At 45.2% G+C, this 24,502-nt stretch overlaps 1 protein-coding gene across 5 annotated transcripts in view; it reads right to left on the bottom strand.

Annotated features, from left to right (window-relative positions):
* The window catches only part of pxdn (peroxidasin), a 104,336-nt gene that overhangs the window by 1,563 nt on the left and 78,271 nt on the right, over positions 1 to 24,502 (bottom strand). The window contains exons 17-23 of one of the 5 annotated variants that reach the window (XM_083791817.1): positions 23,799 to 24,295; positions 20,574 to 20,708; positions 19,151 to 19,359; positions 8,405 to 8,516; positions 5,609 to 5,744; positions 4,891 to 5,004; positions 161 to 3,570 (exon numbers count right to left, since the gene is read on the bottom strand). In XM_083791817.1, coding sequence (XP_083647943.1) covers positions 3,418 to 3,570; positions 4,891 to 5,004; positions 5,609 to 5,744; positions 8,405 to 8,516; positions 19,151 to 19,359; positions 20,574 to 20,708; positions 23,799 to 24,295 — 1,356 coding nt within the window. In that variant the 3' untranslated portion in view covers positions 161 to 3,417. Of the gene's footprint in view, positions 1 to 124; positions 3,571 to 4,890; positions 5,005 to 5,608; positions 5,745 to 8,404; positions 8,517 to 17,323; positions 17,602 to 17,741; positions 18,639 to 19,150; positions 19,360 to 20,573; positions 20,709 to 23,798; positions 24,296 to 24,502 lie in introns of those variants that run through there. The other 4 variants (XM_083791818.1, XM_083791819.1, XM_083791820.1 and 1 more) reach the window with 4 other exon arrangements.

Here is a 24,502-nt window from a genome sequence, read left to right on the forward strand (position 1 = left end):
CTTCGCACGCACACACACACACACACACACACACACACACACACACACACACACACACACACACACACACACACACACACACACACACACACACACACACACACACACACACACACACACACACACACACACACACACACACACACACACACACACACACACACACACACACACACACACACACACACACACACACACACACACAGCCAAATGACATCACCCGGACGACGCGGCTTCCCACGAGGACAACGAAACCAGAGCCAGGTGATCTTTCTTACCCCGAAGCCAACACTGAAGAGGACAGCCATCGCCGAGGGAACATAAACAAAGAGTCACACACACACACACACACACACACACACTGCAAAACAAAACAAATATGGATTGTAAAGAATGCTTGGCAAAGGAATGCATGCCAGTGTGTCCTTGTGTAAACTGGAGTCGGAGGGCTGTGGGTTCCTTTATGAGAGCAGCATAGACACAAAACAAAGAGAGAAAAAGAAACAGTCAATGGATAAGGCAGCAGTCCTTCAAATATTAGTGTTGTCTACGGACTACAGCTTTGGTCTCTGTCGGGTGGAAACCTCACATGTCCAAAACCAAAACGTACTTGTGCGTTCCAGGATTCAATTAAAAAAAGTAGCAGACCTACATTCACACCGCGTTTTGAGCTTGTAGATATGCTACTGTTGATGCTTTCGTGTGACGCTGGATATGTGTGTGATCAAGTAGGCCGTTCGTTTATGGAAAAAAACACACACACACAAAGTTAAAATACGGAGATCCGAAGTTTCCAGCCGCCAAGAGACGCTATACAAGAAAAGGCTGTTGCTGCGTTCACACGAGCCGATGCAAAATATTCAAAGATGCAAAGCTACACAGCATACGGTATTAGCTTTGTAGTTGAAGCTGCTCAACGTTTTCTTGTAGCTTTGTATGTTTTGCAGCAGCTACAAACGTGGCATCTTCATGTCGCTGGCTTCCATTGATAATGAATGGTACACTGTATCTTTGCATCTGCCCGTGTGGACGCAGCATGTGAGCGTTCACTCCGGGCCAGGCGTCAAAATACTGCTGTGGTAGACGTAGCAACAGTGGTGGAAGTGCATCTACTCAAGCACTGAACATCAGTAGTTCTCAAACATCTTCACCCAAATTGATATTCTTTGTGCCGTCGACCCCCAGATTGATATTCTTTGTGCCATGGACCCCCAGATTGATATTCTTTGTGCCATGGACCCCCAGATTGATATTCTTTGTGCCATGGACCCCCAAATGTATATAAATTTGGCCGCAGCCCATCTGAAATGTTTTTTCTTTCTCTGCCAGGGACACTTTCAAATATGTTCAAAAGTAGCAGATGCACATGTCTGCTATTTTTGAACAGTCAACATAATTATTATGAAATGATAAAGGGTTTAAAATGTGATGCTGTATTAACAAATTTAGCTCATTGGGGGGACCCCCTGGAACCTCCTCAAGGACCCCTGGGGGGGTCCCCGGACCCAACTTTGAGAACCACTGCTGTACAGAAGTAAAATGTGTGGCACTTTTACTTTACTTGAGTATTTGCATTTTTAAATACATCTCAATCCGCTACATCTCAAGAGGTAAAATTGTACTTTTTATCTCCATGACAATTATTTGAAATTTTTTGTTACAAGTTACTTTATAAATCATTTAGAATTATTATTACAAAAAAACATACAACCAATCAAGCCCTATTTTACAGTCTATAAAAAAAATAGCCGATCTACAAGCACAGCGTGAACTTGTAGATGTGCTACATTCAAAAAGGTTTTTAAAGATGTTTTAACATGAGTAACGTTTGATAGGCTACTTCAAGTCCTGTATTATGTTGATGCCAATACGTTTGCACTTTTTACTCTTGGAATACAGGCCTTTTACTTGTAACAGAGTATTTTCTTTTATATTGTGTTGCTACTTTCACTTAAAACATCCGAGTTCTTCTTCCACCACTGCGTAGCAGTATCCAAGGCTAAACTCTGATGTAATTCCAACACTCATGCATATTTCCATGGATAAACATGCGCTATTATGCATTTCTTTTGCAGTTATCAAGTTATACATTTGGCTTCAGACGAGTCTGACAAAACACAGAGAGGAATTTGATCGATACAGTGGTAAAAAACAAACAAAGGGGGTTGACGATGCTTTTTGAAAGCGAAATGAGGATGAGAAGAGCACAACACTGTAAATGCTGGCCTGGATGTCATGTCCACGACTCCGTTTTGCTTACACAAATTCAGGGACAGGCCAGTACATACGATACGTTCATTAATCCCAGATGAGAGTTAACAAACAAGTCATCCATCGAGATAAGAGGTGATATTCAGTAGACATTGTTTTTTCTTTTTTTTTTTTTTGCATTACAAAAGTTTTCATAGGGCTTCACATTATCTTCATATGTAAGCAGTCAATACAAAAAAAGAGGGAGAAAAGAAATAACGTATTTAAAATATGATATAGAGCACCATTAAAAGCCGAAGTAACTATTTATAAAATGTCTTTTAGAAAGAATTAAAAAAAAAAGATTCTCTCAATTGCGGTTTACCATGAAACGTCATAATAAGAAGATGAATGAAGAGTGTATATAGGTTGCTTTGTGTATTGTTAAACAAAAAATACTTTGAAGGCTTGTATTTCGTGACTAAAATCATTAAAGGGGGGTGAGAAGAAATAGCACCAGTTTTTTTTTTTTCTTGTTTTTTTTTTCTTCCGGTATCTCGAACCTGAGAACGTTTTGTGAGACAATAAAAATGGCTGCAGCCTTTCAATATTTCTTCCCTTTCCTGCGTGGTGTGGGGCGGCGACTGGTCCTCCATTCTGTCACTGATGTGTGATCACAGGGGCGTAAGGCGCCGGTCGCGCTTCTAGGAGGCCGCGACACATCCCTGCTCGGGATTGTGCAAGCAGGGGAAAAGGGCGCTATCCACCTTAGGTTTGACAGTCCATCAGTTCATCCACCCATCCGTCCGTCCGTCCAGAAATTAATCCGTGTGGTAATTGCTTGGCTCCTTTGCCAAAAATCGGTTTCAAGCCAGGACCTCCGGCTGTGGGCCTTGGGATGGGGGGTGGGGGGAGGGGGAGGAAGGGAGGGGGCTCAAAATGGAAAAAACTAAAAAAAACAACCCCCTCCCGCGACCCCCTGCCACCCCCCCCCCCCCACCACCACCACAACCCACCCACCCAAAAAGCAAGGTTACATTACGAAAATACAAAATGAGGCAATCGGGTGCCGCTTGTTGTGGGCATATAGCAGCACACCTTGAAGAGTCTTTATCCTCTCATGATTATGGGATCTCTGCTTTTGAGTTGAGTGTGTTTTCAGACACGTTGGGCATGTTGGCAGCGGGGGTCCTGAGGTTTTTTTTTTCTTCTTTTCTTTTCTTTTTCTTACGCGTGGTGATTGTCTGCTGGATGCCTGCTGTCTGTGGAGGTGCCCGTGATGTGGTCCAGGCACACCGGGCAGCAGGTGCCTTTTACCTTGGTGGGCTTCTGGCACTCAACCGGCGGACAAGACTCCACAAAGCACGTCACTTGAGCATCCTGAAGGGCACAGAGGAGGGGGGGGTAAAATTACCACAAGTCAGCTAGAATGTCGTCTCTGTCGGTTTGGAAACCTCACAAGACCAAAACTGTTACAGTGCGTTTTAACAGCGGGCCGAGCAGTCATGCGGCGATGTCGCCCGAAAAGATGAATTATTTGTATCTTTTCGAGTGTGCCTATCGTCTGTCGGCCTGCTATCCCCAGTAGTCGCCAGGTCCCGCAGACAAATAATGCACTTGCGGAAAATTCGTCTTTCTGTCGCCCGCTGTTAAAACGCACCGTTACTTTTCAGGATTCAAATTCAAAAGTAGCATATCCACTGCTAACTGACTAACTGCTACTTTTGTGTTATGATGTGGTATGAATTATTTTGTAAAGGTTTCTGCCTGACAGCGACAATATTAGTATTTTTCTTCTCTTCCACTGTGCCTGGTACAGTTGGTACAGGACCCCTGGATGTGCCAAGTCCTTGCTATGGAGGGAAAGTGGAAGGGAACAGAGCTCAAGGCAGAAAGAGGAGATTGACACTTCAAAATGACTCCAGGTTTGGTGTGTGTGTGTGTGTGTGTGTGGGCACGTTTACCTCTGCTTGCCTTGGACCGGTGGCAGAGAGATAAGGCCCAGAGGATGGACAGACATGCGCGCGCGCACGCATGCACACAAACACGCACCACATACACACGCACGCACACACGCACGCCGGAGGCGGCAATTAATTGCCCTAACAAGTTAGCGAAAGGAAGTGTAAACACTGGCATTTGTGCCAAGCAAAAGCCAGAAGGGGGCATTTGAAGTGGCTAAACCGCTGGCACAGAAATAGCTCAGGCAATTTAAATAAGAATGGTGTGCAAGGGACAAGTTAAATAATGCCTCAGGTTTATTAGAGGGCAGAAAAGTGTGAGAACTGCACTCTGTGAGGTAAGAATGGATTGTGTAGCACCAAAATTGTGTGTGCAATTAGTGACTAGGTGGTGAACACCAGTGGAGCAAATGGGGCGCGTTTGTGCACTGTTCAAAATGATCTCCACTGTTAATTTATCCATTTGTAACACATTTGTAACACAGAGAGTCTACAAATTGTAACCAAATGGACCCATAGACTCTTACAGTTAAAGACATGCTGTGTATGTCGGGTGGAAACATCACATGGCCAAAACTGTTACTTGATTTTTGTATGACACGTAGTACAGTATGATCAATTAAGTAAGCTATTAAATATAGCCATAAGAGGGTTAAATAACAAAACTAAAAACAAACTAAAAAAAGTTAGAATATGGACATATGAGGTTTCTGCCCGACAGAGACGTTATGTAACATACCTTGCATTCGCATGTGGAGCAGGGGTCTTTCTTCCACCTCTCGTTGTTGGATCGCTCGCGGCCCTCAGAGTCAGTGCAGTCCGTTTTGCTCAGATGGGTTTCAAGTCTTTTAATCTGCAGAGGGAGAGGGAGAGGGAGAGGGAGAGGGAGAGAGAGAGAGAGAGAGAGAGAGAGACACAAGGACAGATCACCCAGATGCTTGGAAACAATTATTCAACTAAGTCTACATCCACTACAATATTCTCTCTCTCTCTCTCTCTCTCTCTCTCTCTCTCTGACTGCGATTCGCGTCCTACAAAACTTGGCACAAGCAAGCTGTGCGTGTTAGTATAATCCCACAAAACGGCAAAGAAAAAGAAAAGAAAAAAAAGAAAGTCACATGACTAAAAGACAAAATGTTAAACACAGAGGTGTTATCTTTGGGTTGCTCATTCAAGGATGACATCACTAAACAATCACAGTTCTTTACTGGTCGTTGAGCTCTCCCCCCGGGGGAAATACTACTACTACTACGGTATACACAGTTGTACACCCCCTCGCTCACACACACACACACACACACACACACACACACACACACACACACACACACACACACACACACACACACACACACACACACACACACACACACACACACACACACACACACACACACACACACACACACACACACACACACACACACACACACACACACACACACACACACACACACCTGCTTTCGTAAACTTCTTATGGTTTTCTGCATGTCGGAGACAAAGTCATGGAAGTCGCTGGCTGACGGTTCAGTGCTCGGCTTGGAGGCCGTGGAGACGTTCACGTGGCTTCCCGTGCCCTCTTCCTCCACTGAACTGCAAAACAAAACCAAACAAAACAACGGCGAGGTCACCCACATGGATGAACCCTAGTGTCCATATTCTGGCTGGGGGGGGGGGGGACATTTGTGATTCCTTTTTATACAGACAGTCATGGCGGCAAGACTAAAGGTCCCCAAACACCGAGCCAGTTTTTCTGATCTTTTGCTGCGTTTTTCCATCGATTTTCCGAAAAACGCGGCCGGTGTGCAACCACCTTTAGCCTACTGTCTTTTTTTTATGCAAAATGAGTTAATAGCACAGGCACAGACTCTATAGCACAGACTCTTCAATGCTCTTAAATGCTTAAACATGTAGCTAGGTCCTAGGTGTAAGGTTAGAGTCCACTGAAGTGAACCTTTCAAGCCTGTTTTCTCAACTCGCTGTTTTCCGCAAGACAATTACTCTATAAGCCATATCTCCAATACTGGTGGTGGGTCAAACTGAACAACCAATATGTCAATTTTGCCAAGCTATGATTCACGAACAAACACAACAGGTACAGAGCCCTGGAGGAGCACGTGCACAAAACACCGTCGCTGTCGGGCACAGACGTCTTATTTCCCTATTTTAACTTATATTTTAACTTTTCTTTCCATGATCTCCTTGATTATGCTACAGCGTCATCTAAAACTTTTACCATTTTATAATTTGAATCCTGAAAAATAATAGTTTGACATCATGACCTTTCCACCCACGACAGAGACGATATAGGGTTTAAGTGGCTCAGTCTTCTTAGTGCGCCAAAATGAATGAATGAATGAATGAATGAATGAATGAATGAATGAATGAATGAATGAATGAATGAATGAATGAATGAATGAATGAATGAATGAGTTAATAACCTCTGGGGTTACGAGTATAATGATTTGTGATGGGGAAGAGCCTTGGTGTATGTCCTTATATTGTTTGTTTTGTGTGGCTGTATTGTTGTTCTTGGTGAACCCCGAGAACCCCCTTGTATTGTTCTTGGTGAACCCCGAGAACCCCCTTGTATTGTTCTTGGTGAACCCTGAGTACCCCCTTGTATTGTTCTTGGTGAACCCTGAGTACCCCCTTGTATTGTTCTTGGTGAACCCTGAGTACCCCCTTGTATTGTTCTTGGTGAACCCTGAGTACCCCCTTGAAAACGACTTGCTGCAACTCAAGGGAGGGACTATCCTTTAGTGGAATTTCAAAATAAATACAAATCTCAAAAGCTGATTTGTTGACATCACTTTGGATTCTGCCCTCATGTGAGCAAAAAAACCCAGCATCTGTTTCTTGCATACCAAGTGATCAATCTTCATCACACACACACACACACACACACACACACACGCACGCACGCACGCACGCACGCACGCACAATGTCTTGCCAAAGTTCAGACTGTCTCTGTCTCAGATGTTGTTTCTGCCGTCATCAAATGCATGTTCTTCATGCCTTCTCCTCCTACTCTGCAAACCAGCCGTGACGTTTGGTGCAACCGGTTCACCATCTGCCTGTGGCATCCGAGGTAAGAGTTCACAGTTCGAACCCAGTGTGATGCAAATATTTCATGAGCACTTCTTCCATTTCTCCGTCTTCCTCTTCCTCCGTAACTTTGCCCGGCCCGTCCTCGTTCATGTAAAGTTGCCATAGATCGTTCTCATTAACCCCCATTTTGGGGCGGGAACCCCTTTTGGTGTTAGCATTACGTTATGCTTTAGCTATTGAAAAATAGCAGATCTACAAGCTCATAGCGTGCGCTACGAGCTTGTAGGTCTGCTATTTTAGAAAAATCGAAGAACGACTGACATAGAAACATAGCTTTTTCAGAAAACTGTCAGGATGTAGAAGACATCTGATCTCAGGTCAAAATGGGTTAACCCCCATTTAGGACGGGAACCCCTTCTGGTGTTTTTACCCTCCAAGACCAGAAGCCTTTTGGGGTCCTTGTTGCCATGTACAGTATATAGCAGCATAACATTTTTGAAATGTTTGAATAAATACTTAAAAAATAAAAAAAATACCATTAAACTTCAGGTCAGGATTTAGAAGGCGTTTTCAGAATCGGCCTCAGTTCCTAATGTGTTCAAGGACTACTTCATATAATTGCTCCTCAGTCCTAACTAATAATGCTCATTATAACATGCCACTATTTTAGCCTATTCCCTCCTCATCGTTATAGGCAGGTTTGGTCATTTCAAACAAGATTTAAATGTATTTTATTTTACTTCTTATTGTTGCGTGGAACAATGGCTTCTATTATAGCATGTCAACTTTGCACAAATGGAAAGCCTGGATTAGCCGATGCCGATTAGCTGATGATGTCACTGTTTGGCCTGTCCACAGCCCTCCTCTGAGACACAGAGTAGACAAAAATGGTACCATATGATTATGATCATTAGTGTGAACCAATTATATGAACATAGGTGGAAAATGGGTGAAGTTGTCCCTTAAAAATACTGTATATACTTTGTCTCGCAATGAATAGCAAAAATAGCATTTATGTTTTTAGAAAAACTTTAACCCCTCCAATTTAAAGCTTTGAAAAAGTTTAGCCATTTTTGCCTATATTGACATGATGCCCCAAATCGGGTGGGCCAGGTAGAAAGTGTAGAAATAACATGGCTTATTTGCAGGCCTCTCTCGTCAACATTCGACACACAGATTCCTTCAGAAGGCCAAGTGTTACCTGGTCTCCTGCACACTGGCGTCAGGTTTGTCCTCCGTGTAGCTGTGGTCAGCTGACCGGCGTCCTCTGAAGTGATAGGACAGGGCGTTGAACTGGCCTTTAGTTCGGCAGTCTAGGAGATCGAACACAGCGACAGACACGACACACACACACACACTGCAGTTAGCCGACACAGAAAACACAGCATGGTCCAGACTTAGCCTCGCGTAGCCATACTAACATCACTGCGTGGAAACACTCTGTGTTTAAAAAAGATTCAAACGCACTCAATTGGTTAGAGTTAGACCCACAAGCAATGCGTGTGACGCAGCCCGCTACGTCAAACACATACTGGGCCCTGGTTGGTTATATTATAGCCTGGTACGCCCTCCCTATATTTGCATACTGGGCCCTGGTTGGTCCTCCACTACTTGCTGTTCTGCCGAAACACGTCCACAATTGAGCGACATCAACCAATGCGGACGAAGGGAGTCCTCCCTTGCCACCTGCTCAGAAAGCATCGCGGCGCATTCTGAGCTTGTAGAACGCCTATTGTCACTGACTCACTGTGTACAGTATGTTATACAAGAAGTATATAGGGTTCAAGTGGTTAAAGACAGTAAGCAAGACAAGCACAGGTGAGATAGAAATACAGTAACAATACAAGTAGAGCGGCATAATTCTAATATATATCCAATGCTGTACTACAGTCACATATCATTGATCTTGGTTGGGAAGGGAACTTTGCATGTCCAAAATCATTCCATTTCAGGAAATGGAAATAAATAGAAATTAACCTGTGTTCCAATGAATCCAATTTAGTTATTATTTAGTGACAAGCTCTGCTAAAATACTATAGTAATACTCACACTTAACAACTTTCACTTTCACACCAACAATTGCTCAAATTGCAGATCTACAAGCTCACAACTCATCACATACAGTACAAAGTGTATGCCCGACAACAACAATATAATCACTGCCAATGGCAAAAGGTACAATAATAATAATAATAATACAGTATAAACAACATAAGAACTCCATAATAGCACAATCTAAGACAGTGGTTCTTAAAGTGGGGTCCAGGGACCCCCAGGGGTCCTTGAAGTCTTCCTGGGGGTCCCCAGCTGACTTTGTTAATACAGCATCGCAATCACTTTGACCTATTTAATGATTAATATGTTGGCTATTCAAAAATAGGAGATCTACAACCTCACAGTGTTTCACTTTGTGCCGCAGTGAAAGCTTGTACTGCTGTTTTTGATCATGTGTTTGGATCATTAAATTCCCCCCCCCCCTTTTCTTTTCTTTTTACACAAATCTTCTCTTCTGGGGGGTCCCTGGCACGAAGCATTTTCATTTGGGGGTCGTTAACATGAAAAGGTTTGAGAACCACCGCTCTGATCTAGTCCGGTCTGCATGGTCCGTGCCCTCCGGCGCGCATATAGGGTGATGTTTGTTCTTTGTCAAAGAGCAACGCTGATCATCCCAGATTAAAAGCCCACAGAGAACAGGACAGAGGAGGAAGCGGAGCGTGTCATAGAGCGGCTAGCGGGGCATAACGAGGCAGAGCGCTGCCAGCCCTGCAGCGCTGCCCGCCATCTCCGCAGCGAACGCTCTCATCCCACTTCAAAGCGCTGGGAGCGGAGGAGGAGGGAGAGGAGGAGGAGGAGGGGGGAGCGGAGGAGGAGGAGGAGGGGAGGGGGGAGCAGAGGAGGAGGAGGAGTACATGCAACACATGCATGTACAGTACACATGGACACGCAACGCACACACTCGGGGGTGTCTACAAGCTCACGATGCGTTGCAATGCGTTGTGATCTTGTAGATGGGCTAATTTCGGTGCACAAACTATGCACAAACCAGGCATACCTGCAACCCTAACCTCTAAATGACTACTCCTAAACCCCAACCTGAATCATCTCCTAATTAAAACTTACATCTAAAAGTATGTGTAAGCATAAAACAACCATGTCTCTTGTGAGAGCTAAGAGAAATGTCTATTTCTCAAACTCAATCACATGCACATGCATAGTAAGTCAAGTAAAGACACACACACACGGGTCATGGTGAGCTGAGCGGTAGTGACGAGCATCAAAAGCCTTACATTAGAAGAACAACCCCCCCCCCCCCCCCCCCCTACACAGGACAGTGGCTGGGGAGTGGGCCCCGTAATTAGGAGGGCTTCACTGGGCTAGCAGGCATCTTAAAATGTAGAATGCTTAAATCCCGCTGCTGCTGCTGCTTTTCCTTTTTCTCAGAATGTCTTTGATTTGCCAGGCAATAGGCCATAAAACAAACACACACACACACACACACACACACACACACACACACACACACACACACACACACACACACACACACACACACACACACACACACACACACACACACACACACACACACACACACACACACACACACACACACACACACACACACACACACACACACACACACACACACACAGCATATCTAAAGACAACAAGACATGCTTTACCTCATGCTGACACAGACAAAGGTATGCACCCGCACACGCACACACACACACTCTGCAAATTCCCCCGCCAGTGTTATTGTGGCTAAGCGATATCCTGAATCTTCAAACACTGGGGTCAGCATGACGGATGGAACGAGAACAATTCGAGAGATGATGCACCCCCCGTTTGCCGTGTCTGACAATACTGTCACTACAGTAGCTCTCAGACGATCAACAAGTGGGGAGGAGTTTTACTCCTTTTTAACCCAATTAGGTCAGGAACGCATCTGTGTCGCCTTAGCGTTTAACCACTTCAACAACAATTTGAAACTTTTGCTGTTGAGAAATAGCATATGTACAAGCTCATAGCACGGCACCAAACATTCTTTTACTCCAATATTTGCTTCTTGGGGGTCCCTGGAACAACATATTTTCAGATGGGGGTTGGCGGCCAATTACATATAATTTTTGGGGTCCTTGACATGAAATTGTTTGAGCAGCACCGACACAGAAATATCGTTTTTTTTCAGAACTTTAAAGACATTTTTGTAGGATCTGATTTCAGGTCTTAATGGGTTTATACAATCTTAAGAATCAAAAAAGTTTCTTCTACAGCACTGGAGCTTGAGAACCCTGTAACGTCCATTCCACAGTTGACACTCAGCACAGCTGTCATTGCTGGCCACATTGTGTTGTGTTCCCGGCCGAACAATCCCTCTCAAAACGTAGTTCCATTTCATGTTTGGAACCGTGTTTACTGAACAATGAATTAAGACTACATCCTAATGCTTAGAACTCTGTTGATTGAACAATGAACACTACATCCTAATGCTTGGAACCCTGTTGATTGAACAATGAACACTACATCCCAAACTGCCTCCAGATGGACAGTCACTCACAATCACTCACTTTATATAGCGGCTTTATCCAAGGCGCTTTACATAGATTACATTCACACACATACATTCATACACCGATGGCGGAGGTAACCATGCAAGGCACCAGCTCCACATCGGGACCAATTAGGAGTTCAGAGACTCGCTCAAGGACACTTCGACACTAACTCTGGGGGAGCCCGGGATCGAACTGGGAACCTCACGGTTCCCATCCGGCCACTCTACTGGCCACTCTACCCATGAGCCACTGCTGCCCATTATGAGCTTTTAGTTTTTGTTTTAATAGGAGGGTTATGACTAATAAAAAAATCAGCATTGGCCAATAGTATAATAATAATAATTATAATATAATATATTATTATATATAATGATATTATATAATAATTATGCAAAATGTAGTGGTAGCACCAGTGGTTAGGATACGATCCCATTACACAACACATAATACTTAACCCATTCTGACCGGGCACCCATTTTGGTGTTGGCATCATGTCATGCTTTAGCTATTTAAAAATAGCAGATCTACAAGCTCGTATCGCGCCACCGAGTGGCGCGATACGAGCTTGTAGGTCTGCTATTTTTGAAAAAAATCGAAGAGCGACTGACATTTTTAGAATCTGATCTCAGGTCAAAATGGGTTCATCAGACCAGTGTGTGTCCGGCGGAAACCTCGTATGAATCTGATCTCAGGTCAGAATGGGTTAAGTATTGCGACTGGAGGTAAAACGTGCGGCGTGTTTAGTGCACATGTCAACTGAATGCTGTTTTTCACTCACTAGCCTACTGAATGAATGACTTCACCAGTGATCCAATGGAAAAGGTAGATTGTGGAGACTGTGGTTTCACAGTAGTAGGCACTAGGCAGTAAAAGTCACCACGTTATGCCTAATAACCACCACGGACGGACAAAGGCCCTGTATTCTCAATCAGCCACCCACAGAAATCTGGAGCAATTATGTCAGGAGAAATATTAAGCACCTCGTGAAAGCATGAAAAAGTCTCTCAGTCTCGAGCAAAGGATAAATCCCAAGCGTTACACTACGGGCTGTATTCTGTATTCTATTCAGAACTGTATTCTTGCCTGCAATATACCATCTGTATATACTTGTGTATACTCCTAGTGATGATGATTTCTTGAACGTATATATATATATATATCTCTTTAAACGTCTCGCTGAATTGAACACATAGGAGCACAATGGGAACAAGCCCTCAGGGCTGTTTGTTTTATCCTTTTAGCATCACTGTAAATAACCACTGTACTTTTTTGCGAACCGTTAAGAAAATATTCAATCAATCGATGAAAGAGAGGCCCACAGGAGTATATACGTGCAGCGACAAAGATCACCCCCAGTCACCCCAGACTCCTGTGGTGGTGGGCAGACCGTTACCCAAGCACCACCCTCCTGTTGGCTCTGCGGTGGTGGGCAGACCGTTACCCAAGCACCACCCGTCTGTTGGCTCTGTGGTGGTGGGCAGACCGTTACCCAAGCACCACCCTCCTGTTGGCTCTGTGGTGGTGGGCAGACCGTTACCCAAGCACCACCCTCCTGTTGGCTCTGCGGTGGTGGTGGGCAGACCGTTACCCAAGCACCACCCGTCTGTTGGCTCTGCGGTGGTGGGCAGACCGTTACCCAAGCACCACCCGTCTGTTGGCTCTGTGGTGGTGGGCAGACCGTTACCCAAGCACCACCCGTCTGTTGGCTCTGCGGTGGTGGGCAGACCGTTACCCAAGCACCACCCGTCTGTTGGCTCTGTGGTGGTGGGCAGACCGTTACCCAAGCACCACCCTCCTGTTGGCTCTGCGGTGGTGGGCAGACCGTTACCCAAGCACCACCCGTCTGTTGGCTCTGCGGTGGTGGGCAGACCGTTACCCAAGCACCACCCGTCTGTTGGCTCTGTGGTGGTGGGCAGACCGTTACCCAAGCACCACCCGTCTGTTGGCTCTGCGGTGGTGGGCAGACCGTTACCCAAGCACCACCCGTCTGTTGGCTCTGTGGTGGTGGGCAGACCGTTACCCAAGCACCACCCGTCTGTTGGCTCTGTGGTGGTGGGCAGACCGTTACCCAAGCACCACCCGTCTGTTGGCTCTGTGGTGGTGGACAGACCGTTACCCAAGCACCACCCGTCTGTTGGCTCTGTGGTGGTGGGCAGACCGTTACCCAAGCACCACCCGTCTGTTGGCTCTGTGGTGGTGGGCAGACCGTTACCCAAGCACCACCCGCCTGTTGGCTCTGTGGTGGTGGGCAGACCGTTACCCAAGCACCACCCTCCTGTTGGCTCTGTGGTGGTGGGCAGACCGTTACCCAAGCACCACCCATCTGTTGGCTCTGTGGTGGGGGGCAGACCGTTACCCAAGCACCACCCGTCTGTTGGCTCTGTGGTGGTGGGCAGACCGTTACCCAAGCACCACCCTCCTGTTGGCTTTGTCAAAGGCATGCAGTGGCGGAACATGCAAACATGAAGAGAAGAGAGGAAGCAAGCAGTAATTCAACGTGATAATGTAGCAGGTGCACGGTTCAGGTAGAGACGGCCCATAGAAAAGAATACCAGCACTCACTTTTTATCCAATAGGATTCTTGTTTTATTTCAGGTTTCAAAACAAGAATCCTATTGGAAATAAAGTGAGTGCCGGTATTCTTTTCAAGGAACATGCAAACATCCAGGCCTTAACTCCATATAATGTCGCTTACCACCTACATACGTAGATAATTATGTAGATATCTACAGTTAACAATTAACGTTTCCTCAGATGCTTGAGATTTTACCTTCGGCGGCGTATAGTGCATTTATAAGGTCCCAATTCTGACATCCGACCGGCAGAGGGGGGGCCTGGTCTTTCCCCAGGCCAAGAGAGCATAAGCAAGCGCTCCAAAGCGCCAAGCTCCAGTTCCACTCCAGAGCAAGGATCAGGAGCCTGAGGAAATGTTTATTCTTTCATTGCTCTGCCTCCGTCTCATTTCTCTCATTCCGGGATTGCGTGTACAGGCAAGCTGCTCTCATGCCGATAATGATGACAGCTGCCATCGTGGTGTTTGTTCAGCGCCGGGGCAGATCTCTCACATGCTTCCTTGTGTACGGTATAACAACCCTTGGGATAGTTTTTTTTACCAGGGGCTGAATTTGAGAGAATGCGTTTAATCAAAGGAAAACACAACTAGGTGAGAATACTGTATATAGTTTACATCTTACCAGCGGTGGAAAAGGTACTTGCATGTTTTACTTGAGTAAAAGTACTAATACTGCAATGTAGCTATACTCTGTTACAAGTATTGGCATTGAAATGTACTTGAAGTACAAAAGCAGAAAGTACTCGTTACGCAGAATGTCCCATTTGACGTTTAAAGAATGTTTTGAAAATGGCAGATCTACACGCTCACAACATGCGACGCATTGTGAGCTTGTAGATCTGCTATTTTCAAATGGACGAAAAAGGTTGAAGTGGTTAATGTATGTTTTGTAATAATCTACAACGTAACTAGTAACTAAAGTTTTCAAATAACTGTAGTGCAGTAAAAGTGCAATATATTTGGTTCGGAGATGCAGTGGAGTAGAAGTAAAAGTATTGGAAATTAGAATTACCAAAGAAAAGTACAAACACCTCCAAATTGTGCTTAAGTTCATGTACTTACTTACTTTCCACCACTGCAACTTACCAAACCTTTCCAGTAGTACTTGGTTCTGTAAGAGCCAGTGTATATTATAAGATGTCAGGTATTTCCCTTGTTGTTGTTTTTGTCCTGCTTACACAGCGTGTTCTCTTGGCATAGCAAAAAGGTTGTGTGTCATTTGAGTGATGAGAGAATTATGACAGGAGTGTCTATTGAGTAGAGAGAGGCATTAGAGTAACAGCGGTTTCGTTGTCAATTTTGTGTTCTCTAAAAACCACCGAAATATTGCAAGACCAACAGATCATGCAGTTTCCGCTGACAACCTCGCGGCAAGAAAGATGTATTTGGCGCTGCACAGCGGCGACATGGAACATAAGGGCTACGCTTGCATGCGGGCCCTTTGTGCAAGACACAAAATCATACGAGAGGGAACGTTTTTGTAGAGGTTTTTATTTGAGGAGTCGAGCAATAACATTTTGCAGTAAATAGACGGTGAAGGCCATACTCCAGTTTTAGTCGATAATGTGGTCACCGAAAACGGTGGTTAGTAAAAACAAGAGAGATGTGTTCGGGTGAGCGGTGAGTCGCTTACCACCGCAGCGTGACATCATTTTGTAGTTTTTCGGGGGTGACCTCATCACCTTAAAACTGGAGTATGAATAGGCCTTAAGCCACCCCTAATAGCACATTTTCAGTGCCTTCTGCCAGCTCTAGACGACATATTATTTGAATGCCAATTATTTTTTGTGTAAAATAAAAAACATTAAAAAAAGAATATAATTAAGAAATTGCATTATGTCAATTACGTCAACGGTAGTGGGGGATTTTCACAAATCCAAAGTAAGGAAATGTAAACATTTATGGGGAAGAATACAGAATGCACGTAAATGAGTGTAGGCTTGTTTCTGCACAACATGAAGTGGCTGTGAACGTACGTAAGGCCATGGTTGAGGCGGGGCGCGGCGGCTGTTCAGTAGACTGGTAAAATGTAATTCTCTGCACTGGAGGACCTGGCTGTTGATCGCCACACCTGGCGCGTCTCAGTCACGACGAGGGCAGCATTGCACACACAGGATCAGACCGCAGAGAGGAGAAAACAGCAACACATACTGTACAGCGACACCAGCGCGCTGAAGCCCCCTTCCCTCTCATGTGTGGACCTCAGCTGTCCCGCAAACCATGAGGGTCACGCATTGGCACAGACGCAACACCCCCATTAATAAATCCCGTTCTTGGCGCAACGTCGTCATCGAAATTGATGGACAGCGGCAGCCCGTAAGCAAAGCAAGCAAATGTATTCATTCTTCAGATGTGAATATATGTCTTGATTGGCCACATTCCATATGACAATGACATTGTGAATTTGTGACTAGCCTAAATCAGAGCCTCGATCAGCTGTTGTTTTGTTGTGTGTTCCTCCAGACACAGTTCGCTTATTGACCAGGATTTAATAAGAGTGCTTGGCTCAACTTGTGTTTTGCCTTGTAATACATTGGTGTGCGGGGAATGGGGATACTAGTCTGCTAACACATTGAGCTGTAAGTTAATATGGGTCATTCTGGGGTGAAAGCGGGCCGGAAGGTTCCGGAGTTGTCAAAATCCCGTATTAAATAACCTGCCACTGCCAAAAATGCATGTCCAAGAAGAAAATATAGTCTACTAACGTCTGATTAACACACACACACACACACACACACACACACACACACACACACACACACACACACACACACACACACACACACACACACACACACACACACACACACACACACACACACACACACACACACACACACACACACACACACAGTGTTATTAGTTGAGTTTTCCTAATAAAGTGCTTCTGAATTGTTCCAGTGTCCCGTCTTGTTTATTTATGGCACGGAGAGAGACGTTTAACCCATTTAGGCCTGACGTCGAAATAAGAAAATAAGTCTTCTGAAAGAATATATGTTACATTTTCAAAGATTTGTGCCGCATTTTCACGATTTTTCAAAAAGCTATTTTTCAATATAGTATAACATAATGCTTAGTTAAAACACCAAAAGGGGTTCCCGCCCCCAAAATGGGTTAATCATGCAGTCGCTGCTCACACGACTTGCGCCGATGTGCGCATGCATGCTCGCGCAACACAACAGGACCAGTACACTTTGCAGGTTTGAGATCTGGTATAGAGTGGAAATGGAAACGGCCTTTTTTCCGTGCCTATGATGTATCATGTACTTTCTTAGCTTACACATGTTTCATGATAAATGCTTTTATGTGATGTATTCCCATGCTTTTGTTCTTGCTTAAATGTAAGTCGCTCTGGATTAAGAGCGTCTGCTAAATGCCTAAATTGTAAATTGTAAATTGTGCAAAAAGACACCGGATAAGAGTAGGCGCAACACAATGTCGGGAGCAACGCTGTCGGACTTTTGGTGTGGCGGTCACTGGCGGATAAGCGTGCGCACGCCGAGTAGGCGGGCTCTACAACGAACCAACATTCCAAACATGTTTCTTGTTGGCTGACAAACTGACACACTCTCATAGTTAGTTCTGATTGGTTCAAATCACTCTTCTCTTCTGGAAGGAAAACAAACGCGAAGGGAAATGAATAGGCTACCAGCAGCTTTTGTTGAAGAATGCAATACAAAATATAAACGAAGCGCAATGCAACGAACAATTACTCAGATGTTTAAGAGAAAAGAGAGAGTTGAAGAAGCTGATTAAAACGTTTTGAGACACAGGGGGAGGAGAGACCCTGCAATGAGAAGTGACAGCAGAAGCAAGCACAGGTAATAACAATAGGTCCCTGCACACACATCCAGTCTGCAAGGACCCCCGTGCCACAATGCAGTATTCTGTGCTTTTGGGGGATTTGACTCGAACTTGGGGGTGTTTGACCCGAACATTGTCGGGAGGTGTCCCTTATTTCAATCTCAGAGTTCCGGTAAGAACTTCAAGCCACTTTCAGTGACCCCTGTCTAAGAGCCACCCCACACGAGAGGGCATTTACCCACTAGTAGCAAACGCACCCAAAACAGTCCAACCCAACCCGTCGTCACTACAGGTTGTTGTTGTTAATAAACAAAGCATTCATACTTTGGAACTCATACAACCTCCGGTAAGCAAAATGTGACACAGCTGCATGCACCGTTGTCCTTAAAAGAGGACAGCCAATGAGGAGAAAGTGAGGAGAAAGTGTTGAATAAGTGTTGACTAGTTGCAGGGTCTGTACATGGACAGGTTTGCTTGGCAGGGCAACCTGTAACAAAGCCAACCTGTATAAAAACAAAGACACAAAACAAAGATCCCATCACACAGAGGTGGTTTGGCGTACTAACTCCGAGGACCCCCCCCCCCTCCCCGGGGGTCCCAGACCCCCATTGTGAAGACCCCTGCTTAATCCCCTCCCTCCACACAGTGTTAACTAAGTCAGCTAATTTTGATTTCGTTTTTTTTCATAACCTTTTGAATAAAATTCTGAAATGTTTTAGTTGAGATTTTAACATTGTATTCCCTAATTCCCCTGTTTCTTCTTTTACTTAGCTAAATAGCAGACCGGCTATTTCCGGAGCGCGATACCAGTGCACAGCCAAGCATGAAATGACTTCCCTTAGTTCCACTGGATCTCTTCTCCACTAGTCCCCTCCTTACCATTTCCGTCTGGGTTTTTATTTGTCAACGAAATTGTCAATAAATGAGTTATAGTCACAGCAAAGGTAGCCGGCGTGGACATACTTGTGTCGTATAGTTTCAGGCGGCGCCCCCCCCCCCCCCCCCCCCCCCCTACCTTCGCAGCAGTCCTGCCACATGCGCAGGTCGATCCTGGGGATGTCGTCACAGCTGCCGTAGCCGTGCGGCAACTCGGCCACGTTGAAGACGTCGGGCTGGACGCGCGTGATGTTGTCCCCGTTGTCGCACAGCACCCGCGTCAGTGAGGCCTGCTTCAGCTGGGTGAGCTGGGCCGGGGTGAACACGCCCGGGTTCTCGTACCAGAACCTGAGGGGTGACGCAGCGGGAAGGCATGCAGCGGCAGTGTTAGTAGTGGCAGCAGTGGTGGAGAAAAAAAAAGCTTTTTCTCCTTACCCATTAAGGCCACGGCCTCCCACGCCGGAAAAACGGGCGCCATATCTTGCCGCTGTGAACTTTTCTCCCTGCTATTCTATTCCTGAAATAATCTCAATTTAAATTAACATTAAGACTTCTTTCACACCCCAGGCCAGCTGCTCTCCCCGTACGAGTTATCAGTTATCAGTACAATTATAATAAGTATAATAAACCTTCTTTACGTGACATAATTATAGACTGTCGGTCTGATATTGTATGAAAAATATATATATATATATATTTCCCTCAAAAACAAATCATATTCTCCAAATGATCTAACGGGCCAGATTATAATTTCTGGGGGGCCAGAATTGGCCCGTGGTCCGCCTGTTTCCTACCCCTGGTCTATACAGTACCTCCTACCACCGCGTGCCTTTATCCAAGTCTCTTATCCACTCTGTCTGTCTCTTGCTTTTCAGGATTCAATTTCAAAAGCATCAAAAGTAGCAGATTCACCAGCACGAAAAGAGGCGCAAAGCGACACCGACAAGCTACTTTTGATGCGTTTGTGCGACGCTGTGGTATGATCAAGTAGGGCGCTAAATTACAGAAAAAAGTTAAAATGAATAAACTAAACACAAAAAGTTAAAATATAGAGATAAGACATTTTCTAGCCCGACAGCGACGTTATACGTTTGTGAAGGAAGACGGTGGTGGTGGTTTGTTCTCTCTGATCTCATGGATTAAAGCAAAGTAAAATCTCACGACTGAAAATTGTTGCCAGGCCAAGTCCTAATATGTAATTTGTGAAACATGGTGAAAGGAGTCACCACACACTAGCGCTGTGTGTCCTACACACTTTACACAATACAATACAATACAATTGTGATGTTTTGGTAGCCATACAGCTAACCAGTTGAGGACATTGTTAGATTGCGGCGTTCACAATTGCGGTTATGACATGAAATAACTAATAACCGAAAATAGGCTATCTACAAGCTTACAACACGTTGCGCTGCGACATGTTGTACGCTTGTAGATAGATAGCCTATTTTGCGCGCAGGTCAGGACACACTTCTATAGAACACATGCCGACTTCTATGGAATCCAAAAGACTGAAATCAGTCGTGGCGACTGAGAACTTGAATCCATGTGATCTTTAGTACCTGTCGCCGTCTCTTAGGCGCTTGAACTGGGCCGCCAGCAGACACATGAGGGTGGGCCCCAGGCGGCTGCCGGGGACCAGGTCCTCCGCCATCAGGGCAGGGAACAGGTCGATGTTCAGAGGGGTGCCGTACAGCCTGCGGGATGGGTGACGCACACACACGCACGCACACACACACACACACACACACACGCACGCACGCACACACACACACACACACACACACACACACACACACACACACACACACACACACACACACACACACACACACACACACACACACACACACACACACACACACACACACACACACACACACACACACACACACACACACACACACACACACACACACACACACACACACACACACACACACACACACACACGTTGCACACACACGCGGAAATAAGCAAGCAGTGGTGGAAAGAGTACTCAAATGTTTTACGTTTTATATTGTAAAAGTATCAATACTGTGGCCTGGGCCGGCTTGGCGGTCCAGGCACCTTGGCTGCATGGTAATCCAGCATGACAGTGTGTTCCCAACGAACCCCCCCCCTCCCATCTCTCTCCCCAGTTCCTGTCAACTTACATACTATCTATTAATTAAGGCAAAAAAAAATATAATGTAAAAAAAACTACCAATACTGCAATGTAGAAAAGTCGTGAATTAAAAAATGTATGTATTGGCATCAAAATGTACTTAAATTACCAAAAGTAGAAAGCACTCATTATGCAGAATAATCTTTTGAAAATAGCCGATCTACAAGCTCACAATGCAGATCTACAAGCTCACAATGCAGATCTACAAGCTCACAATGCAGATCTACAAGCTCACAATGCAGAAAGTAATAGCTAAAGTTTTCAAGGAGGAGTAAAAGTACAATATTTGGGTCCGAGATGTAGTGGAGTAGAAGTATTGGGAATTGGAAATACCCAAGTGCAAATACCTCAACATTGTACTTAAGTACAATACTTAAGTAAATGTACTTAGTTACTTTACACCACTGGAAATAAGGCTGCAAACTCAACATCTACCATGGAAGGAAATATGCACGCATGCACTGGTTTTGTTCAGACATGTTAACCAGCAGCGGAAAATAGACACTCACAGCGGTTCCCAACGGACAGCTCACAGCGCGTTTGTGAATGAAGCCTTGTAGTTCAAGCTGTTTTAGATTTCTGTATGGCAAGTGCATGAAAACTTCAATTCAAAAACAACAAGATGTTAATAATGTTGTCCTTAATTTCCCTTCGGGGATGAATAAAGTACCTACTGTATATGATAATTACAGCATGGAAGACGACTCCCAATAACGGGGGCTTTCGATGATGCGAAAAGGGTGCTCACAACCGCCGTTCTTAAGCCCAAAACACACCAATGCAACTAGTCGCAACTCCTTGAAACAAAACCGTATTTAAAGGACATGTCACACCAATGCAACTCCTTGAAACAAAACCGTATTAAAGGACATGTCACACCAATGCAACTCCTTGCAACAAAACCGTTTTAAAGGACATGTCACACCAATGCAACTCCTTGAAACAAAACCGTTTTAAAGGACATGTCACACCAATGCAACTCCTTGAAACAAAACCGTTTTAAAGGACATGTCACACCAATGCAACTCTTTGAAACAAAACCGTATTTAAAGGACATGTCACACCAATGCAACTCTTTGAAACAAAACCGTATTTAAAGGACATGTCACACCAATGCAACTCCTTGAAACAAAACCGTTTTAAGGACATGTCACACCAATGCAACTCTTTGAAACAAAACCGTATTAAAGGACATGTCACACCAATGCAACTCCTTGAAACAAAACCGTATTAAAGGACATGTCACACCAATGCAACTCCTTGAAACAAAACCGTTTTAAGGACATGTCACACCAATGCAACTCCTTAAAACAAAACCATATTTAAAGGACATGTCACACCAATGCAACTCCTTGAAACAAAACCGTTTTAAGGACATGTCACACCAATGCAACTCTTTGAAACAAAACCGTATTAAAGGACATGTCACACCAATGCAACTCCTTGAAACAAAACCGTATTAAAGGACATGTCACACCAATGCAACTCCTTGAAACAAAACCGTTTTAAGGACATGTCACACCAATGCAACTCCTTAAAACAAAACCATATTTAAAGGACATGTCACACCAATGCAACTCCTTGAAACAAAACCGTTTTAAGGACATGTCACACCAATGCAACTCCTTGAAACAAAACCGTTTTAAAGGACATGTCACACCAATGCAACTCCTTGAAACAAAACCGTTTTAAGGACATGTCACACCAATGCAACTCCTTGAAACAAAACCGTTTTAAAGGACATGTCACACCAATGCAACTCCTTGAAACAAAACCGTTTTAAGGACATGTCACACCAATGCAACTCCTTGAAACAAAACCGTTTTAAGGACATGTCACACCAATGCAACTCTTTGAAACAAAACCGTATTAAAGGACATGTCACACCAATGCAACTCCTTGAAACAAAACCGTTTTAAGGACATGTCACACCAATGCAACTCCTTGAAACAAAACCGTTTTAAGGACATGTCACACCAATGCAACTCCTTGAAACAAAACCGTATTTAAAGGACATGTCACACCAATGCAACTCCTTGAAACAAAACCGTTTAAAGGACATGTCACACCAATGCAACTCCTTAAAACAAAACCGTATTTAAAGGACATGTCACACCAATGCAACTCCTTGAAACAAAACCGTATTTAAAGGACATGTCACACCAATGCAACTCCTTGAAACAAAACCGTTTTAAAGGACATGTCACACCAATGCAACTCCTTGAAACAAAACCGTATTTAAAGGACATGTCACACCAATGCAACTCTTTGAAACAAAACCGTTTTAAAGGACATGTCACACCAATGCAACTCCTTGAAACAAAACCGTTTTAAGGACATGTCACACCAATGCAACTCCTTCCAACTGCCATTGGGGATAATGGTTTCATACAACTACATGCGTCTACTCGCAACCCGTTTGGTTGCAGGGAGTTGCATGGCGAATCATTGGTGCGGTTTTGAACCACCGAAACGCTGGTTAGTAAAAGAAAACAGAGAGATGTGTTCTGTGAGCGGCCCCGGTGACCACCGCGGCGCAACGTCATGTTTTCAGAGGTGAATAGGCCTTTAGTCGACTCATTCCCCTCTCTCTCTCTCTCTCTCTCTCTCTCTCTCTCACCTCTGCAGTTTCTCCCTGACGGACGGGTTCTTGATCTCGTTCCGCAGGTCCTCGAAGGTGTGCGCCAGCGTCAGGTTGCAGAAGGAGCGGTAGTCGTTGTAGGGCGGTATGCCGTGGTCGCGCCCCCGCTGGATGTTCATGGCGGCCAGGTCCAGCGCCACGGCGTGCGCCATGGAGAACAGCCGCTCCGTCAGCTCCGTGTTGAGCAGCTGCGTCGACACGCGCATCTTGCCGGCGACGCCGAACAGGCCGCGCAGCAGCGGGTCGATGCCGCCCTCGTTGACGATGCGGAACGGCGAGAAGAAGGCGCGGTGCAGCGAGATGTGGCCCTGCGGGATGGGCCGGAAGTCGGCGTCCAGCCGGTACAGGACGGGGTTGATGAGCGTGTGGCCGAAGCGGAAGGCGGCCGTGGCGAAGGCGTTGAGGATGGCGGCGTTGACGTTGGGGTTGTAGCCCGGGTAGGGGCCCATCAGCCGCATGCCGGCGTCGCCCAGGATCTAGGGGGAGGGAGGGGGGGGGGCATGGAAGATGGACTTACATCGTGGTCATGGGTGACATCATTGTCATCATGCGACATTATCGTTGCCGTCGGGCAGAAACATCCCACCTCCATATTCTAACTTTTTGCGTTTGTTATCTTTTCGTAAATGAATGCCCCGGCGCTGATCATACTGTGGCGTCACAGAAAAAGCATCAGAGGCAGT

The sequence above is a fragment of the Protomyctophum parallelum genome, assembly GCF_964188405.1.
Source record: "Protomyctophum parallelum genome assembly, chromosome: 20".
Taxonomy (NCBI): Eukaryota; Metazoa; Chordata; class Actinopteri; order Myctophiformes; family Myctophidae; genus Protomyctophum; species Protomyctophum parallelum.